The sequence below is a fragment of the Hippocampus guttulatus genome, chromosome 3 (genome assembly GCF_054856545.1).
Source record: "Hippocampus guttulatus isolate MCC_2025c chromosome 3, RoL_Hgut_1.0, whole genome shotgun sequence".
Classification (NCBI taxonomy): domain Eukaryota; kingdom Metazoa; phylum Chordata; class Actinopteri; order Syngnathiformes; family Syngnathidae; genus Hippocampus; species Hippocampus guttulatus.
Window position 1 is genome coordinate 22,285,676 of NC_141263.1, and position 6,000 is coordinate 22,291,675.

The 6,000-nt window shown below is 46.9% G+C and overlaps 1 protein-coding gene across 5 annotated transcripts in view; it reads left to right on the top strand.

Moving 5' to 3' along the window:
- The window catches only part of chd9 (chromodomain helicase DNA binding protein 9), a 77,658-nt gene extending 71,924 nt beyond the window's left edge, over nucleotides 1-5,734 (top strand). For 2 of the 5 annotated variants that reach the window (XM_086107440.1, XM_086107444.1), the window contains 8 exons: nucleotides 337-506; nucleotides 585-809; nucleotides 1,961-2,141; nucleotides 2,238-2,377; nucleotides 2,736-2,963; nucleotides 3,046-3,195; nucleotides 3,544-3,648; nucleotides 4,322-5,734. In XM_086107440.1, coding sequence (XP_085963566.1) covers nucleotides 337-506; nucleotides 585-809; nucleotides 1,961-2,141; nucleotides 2,238-2,377; nucleotides 2,736-2,963; nucleotides 3,046-3,195; nucleotides 3,544-3,648; nucleotides 4,322-5,179 — 2,057 coding nt within the window. In that variant the 3' untranslated portion in view covers nucleotides 5,180-5,734. The remainder of the gene's footprint in view (nucleotides 1-336; nucleotides 507-584; nucleotides 810-1,960; nucleotides 2,142-2,237; nucleotides 2,378-2,735; nucleotides 2,964-3,045; nucleotides 3,196-3,543; nucleotides 3,649-4,321) is intronic. The other 3 variants (XM_086107441.1, XM_086107442.1, XM_086107443.1) reach the window with 3 other exon arrangements.
- The last annotated feature ends 266 nt before the right edge of the window (nucleotides 5,735-6,000 follow it).

Sequence of the window (6,000 nt, forward strand, 5' to 3'; positions counted from 1 at the left end):
AACCCAAATGAGCCTCAACCAGAACCAGACACCGAATTCCCTAGCTTGTTACTGACTCCATCTAAAGTAAGCAGATCATTGTGTCACATTTAGATCCATTGAAGTATTTTCCCCAAAACACTCCATTTTGATGAAACATTGCATTTATTTACCAAAATGAGGCTGCCCAAAAGGGGGGAAATATTATCAGGAGACTATCATAAACACTGATTCTAAGAGGGCATCTGTTTCTTTGAAGCACAGTAACATTACTGTCAATCCTGTTCACTCTTCACACAAAAATAATACATCAGCCATTCGCGAAAAAGCTCCTAACATTGTATGTGATGTTTCTAGTGCCTGCAGCTCCAATCGTGAAGGGTTTCGACGAAGACAGCGTGGCATCACTAGGCACCGCGCACCACGATGCGCAAGACACCCACGCGGTGCAGAACGGTGTCACCAACAGCGTGCCACATCCGTTCCAGGCAGGGGGCTACATGCTCGCCGCCTCCCACTGGCCGAAGGTGAGCTGCCCTCGTGCTTATTTGACTGACAAAGAGGAGCCATTCAGTGTCTGACGACTCTGCGTTGTTCAAATTCAGGACCGGGTCATCATCAATCGTCTGGACAGCATATGCCAGGCTGTGTTGAAGGGCAAATGGCCGGCCACGCGGCGCGTCTATGAGCCCGGAGGCCCCGTGGCATCCTTCTACACCACCAAGCTCTTGGACGGCAGCCTGTGCGAGGACCCCTCAGCCTCGCCACAGGGGTCTAAGGTGACCGAGCATGTTGCAGAAAGCAAGGAGTTCTCAGTCAAGCTGAACGATGTATGTTGATATCTCCCGTCTTCGCCTCGTCTGCCCGCCCTCACCTCCGCCGGCCGCCACGTTGGGCATGTCACTCTGATTTTCCCGCTCTGTCTTTCTTTTGGGAGTGAGCTTAATTCTTCTTGCAGCGGGAAGAATATTATCAAAGCCCTTCCTCTACTTTTCCTACGCGCTTAACTTTGAATTAGGCCCAAAGGACAACATTACGCCAATGGAAAAGGTTCACAATCTCCTTCGCGCTCATAACATTTGTACTTTTCCTCTTTTGGCTTCCAATTACAGTTCGATGAATTCTGCATACTTGGCACTGTCCTCTGTGTCAGGTGTCTCAGTTGCACTAACACGCAAATAGCACAAGCACTTACAGTGGAGCATCAGACTGGTTAAAAAAAGGTAACATTTGACAACAAAAATAAGAAGGAAAGAAACCCGCAATTTTTTTTTTCTTGATTGTGAACATGTTGAAAGATTTTTTTTTGTTAACAATTGCCCCCCCAACAAAAAAATCTGAGATGCTACCCCCCCACGCATTAAAAGTTGTCCAAAAAAATATTCTTTTAAACATAAATGAAAAATGTGGGATGACTGTCCAAGGATTTGAGTTGTAATAGGGAAACGTAATAGGGGGGGAAAACCATTGTAAACATAAAACTGAAAAAAAGGAAGAAACATGAATTCAAATGTTTTGCAAGTTGAAAATGGTGGACCTTCACGTCAATAGGCTCCGTAATGAGTGCAGCATTGACTAACATGAGTGACATGAAATAAATTCATTCAAGGCTCAAACCATCCGCATCATAAAACCTTTTACTGTATAGGCAGTGTTTTTCAAGATAATTCTCATGCTTTACCATTCACACAGAAAAAAAGCCCAAAACACAAACCCTTGCACTAGTATCCTTGATGATCACTGAGCTAGTCTGGCAGGATTTACTGAAACCTCGCAGGACCATTATTTGCGTGACTTCTTGATCCATATTGTACAACTCTAGTGTTATTCAAACATTGACGTTCCACTGTATTTATTTGTGTTTTCAAAAGACACGTTGCATTGGCGCTATGAAATAACCTCTTTGGAATTAACCAATCCAGGTTTCACACCTTTGTCCATAAGAATGGTTCACCAAACCTAAACGTGTGGCTCTTCGCAGCAGGAGGGAGGTCTGAAGTTGACCTTCCAGAAACAGGGGCTACCTCTGAAAAGAGCCCTGGATTCGGAGGAGGTACCCCAAGCCCAGCAGCAGCAATATCTGGCTCGGCTCCACGACCTGCAGAGTGCCTCTGACACGGGCCTGGCCGACATCACCAAGCCGCAATGCAGCTTCCAGAACGGTACGTACAAAAAGGGGATTGACCGCTACTTTTCCCAATAACCGCCACAAAACGGCAGCAAAGCTTGTTGCAGAGATTTATTTCTGGGGCCTTCAGTACCTTCAGGTCTTGCTGGCACGATGAGACTGAATGGTGTTCTGGATAGCCAGCCAGTGGTGAAGAGGCGACGGGGGAGGAGGAAGAATGTTGAGGGCATGGATCTGCTCTTCATGAACAGGACTCAAATCCCCGACCAGGTAAACTGCTGTACCTAAAGGACCAAATGTTATTGACAAAAGCGGGACAAATAGTTATTTGATACTCTTGCTATTCTTTGCACACTTACAAAGAAATTCAGTCTCTGTTAGTCCGCTTATATGCAGAACAGCAGTCGAAATATGTGTAAAATAAATAACTATGTGAATTTTTCATTCATCCTTCCGTTCATCTTCTCGGAAGCACACAATCTAAAAGTGAAGCATTTTGGCTCTCGTAGATCGCCAGATGCAAAGCACTGAATGTTCCCTGTGCGTGCGTGAAGGAAACATTCAGTGCGTTCAGTACTGCCGTCTGGGGGTCAGCAGGGATGAAATAGAACCTCACATCTGCTCCCAGGGTGCTCCCGGGTGGGGCGGCATCGGCCAAGTGGGCATGCCTCCAGTGCCGGGGTACAACCACCAGACCTCCGGGCCGGGCCCGGAGGACATGGACAGCAGGATTCCGGTCATCAACCTCAAAGACGGCACCCGGTTGGCCGGAGACGACGCTCCCAGGAGGAAAGATCTGGACCAGTGGCTGACGGAGCACCCGGGCTTTGTGGCCGACACGGGCGCCTTCATCCCCGTGAGTTATCTACCGTACTGGACGAGCTCTTAACGTGCTGTATGTTGTCCTTGTTTTTTGACGCGTTTGTCTTGGTGCGCAGGGCGTGAACAAGATGCCCCTGCAGTTCCACGTGCAGGACGGGCGACCCAAGCAGAAGAGGCACCGCTGCAGGAACCCCAACAAGATCGATGTCAACAGCCTAACGGGCGAGGAGCGAGTGCAGATCATCAACAGGAGGAACGCCCGGAAGGTGGGTGGCACTTTATACAACAAATACAATGAGCCACACTATGGAGAACACTGCATTCGTTGGTTTGAAGCACACACTCTCTTGTTTGAATTTTGATTTCTTTTTTATTTCATTTGTATTTCATGTTTGATTAAAAATTTTAGCAATGCAAAAAAAGCCCAGAAGGATAATCTTTAGTATTACATAAACCATAATACAATTGTGTTTTTATTCAGTCTAAAAAGACGACAACAGTGGAATTTAATCTTGCTACAATAGTCTTCTTAGTAATGGGTTTCTGTGTGATTGCTAGAGGAACCGCAATTTCCGAGTATCTCCATTAACATCTGCTGTATTTTTGGCCTCAAGGTCGGTGGAGCTTTTGCACCTCCTCTCAAGGATCTGTGCCGCTTCCTTCAGGAGAACCCGGAGTACGGCGTCCCACCTGAATGGGCCGACGTCGTCAAACAGTCGGTGAGTCAGAGAAAAAAAAATTGTATCAACTGTATGCCGGGGGTGCGCTAAGTATAGCTCGCGAGTTCTTGCTTTCTTCCATGGATGGTATTTTGGTTTCAGGTTCCAAGTGATGAAGTCAGGATATGCTTGAGAAAAAAAATGTATCACCTTTGTGACACTCAAGGAGGTTCAAATTAAGCAAAGTTGCAAAGTGAACTCTGGTGGGGCGAGTTATGAAAAAAATATTTGTGTGCCTTTCAAAACGTCATATTTTTTCTTTTTACAGCCACTAGTCATTATCGGCCTTATTTATATATCGCAATTCAAACACAAGTTAACTCAATGTGCTTGACATAATTAGAAGTAGAATATTTATAAGCGGTTTTAAAAAAAGGGGGTTAGACATTTAAAAGTAAAGATTCAAAAAGTAGCTTAGGAGAATTCCTAAAAGATCATACAGTGGCAGACGTGGTTTTAAAAATGCTTTGATTGCCCTTAATCAGAGGTATTGGGAACGCGCATTTTTAAAATGGATTGAAAAGCATTTACACGTGATCGGTATGTCTTGAATCCTTATTTGCAAATCGGGGTAATGCATTATCCACAAATTAAATCCAGAGGAAAAAAACTGCTTTTTTAGCATATTCGATGCTATTCACAGAAAATTCTCCAAATACTTTCCCACTTTCAGGGTTACCTCCCAGCGAGTATGTTTGACAGGATCCTGACTGGTCCCATCGTTCCTGAGGAGGTGAGCCGGCGAGGGCGGCGTCCGAAGAATCCTCTGGTTAAAGCGGCGACGGCGGCAATGATGCCTAACTCTGCGGCGGCGGCGTCCTCCTCCCTGGGCCTCAACCCCCTGCTGGCCAACGGGCTCCTGGCGGGCATGGACCTAAGCAGCCTCCAGGCCTTCCAGCAGAACCTGCAGCTGACCGCGGGCCTCATGGGCCTGCCCCCCTCGGACGCCGGAAACCTGGCGGCGAGCAACCTGGCCGCCATGTTTCCCATGATGCTCTCGGGCATGGCGGGGCTGCCCAACCTGCTTGGCGTGAGCGGCTTGCTCGGGAAGAATGAGGAAGGAGGCGGAGGAGGCGCGGGCGGCGGAGGCTCCGAGGACAAGGAGATGGGACTCGGCAGCGGTGGCGCGACAGGAGAGCCGTGCGCCCTCAGCGGGGAGCGGACAAAAGGCGCCGACGCCGCCACTTCCTCCCAAAGTGCCTCGTCCACCTCCAGCCCTCTTCCTCTCAACCCTTTGTTGCTGTCCAGCATACTTTACCCAGGGATGCTTCTCACTCCAGGCCTTAACCTCCCCGTGCACAATGCGCAGCCTGACCACACGCCACTTCCTCCTCCTACTCTTCCCCCTCCTTCTCCTCCTCAAGCGCCCGCCGTCAAAGCGGAAACTTTGGAAGATGACGATGATGACGACGACGACGACGACGAAGAGTCGGGAGAGCACAAAGACAACAGCGGGAAAGCCGAGTCATCTTCATCTGAGTCCGGGTCCTCTTCCTCTTCCTCAGAAGACTCTGATTCCAGCAAGGACTGATGGAATATTCATTTATTTATGTACGGCCTTCATACAATTGTATTCATATATTCACATTTACGTGGATCCCCCCACCCACCACCCACCACCATCAACCGCCACCTTTCACCCTCCTCCAGCACTTACGATTTCTTTACATGTAAATAACTAACCAAATTGTTGTGTAATAAAACCAATATGTCAACAAACAAAAATCAAAACAAACAAACAAAAAAAAGAATTGAAATCAACGTTTATGGACAAGGTAGCGTCTTGTTTCCTGACATTTTGCATGTCGGACTTGTGTAGAAGCGTCACCTTGTACTGTTTAAAAAGAAAAAGGCGAAGAAAAGAAAAGGCATTATTATAATTATTATGAAGTCAGGATTTAATTTTATTATGAAAAAAATGCATCGAGCTGTACTATTAATATATTTTGAATGGCGACGATATGATGTAAATAAGGCACGCTTGCTTTGCAGATCATGCGGATGTGAGCAATAACTCGGGCAGCTAACGAATGTCACTCAAGCTGTAGAATCCGTCACGTTCAAAAAAAAAAGGCTTTTCACCTTGGTCCTGTCATTCATTCATTTGCCACTGTATTTTATTATTATTATTCAAATTTTTTTTGCAACCGTACAGTGGGCTCGTGTTTTCGCACTCTGCCTTCCATTTGAGTGGTCCCAAGGGGTCCTTTCTGTGCGGAGTTTGCATGTTCTCCTCGTGCTTGCGTCTCTGGTTTCTCCAGCTTCCTCCTGCATCCCAAAAACGTGAATTTTAGGTACATTGAAGACTCAAAATTGTCCATCGCTGTGAATATGAATGCGAATGCTTGTCCA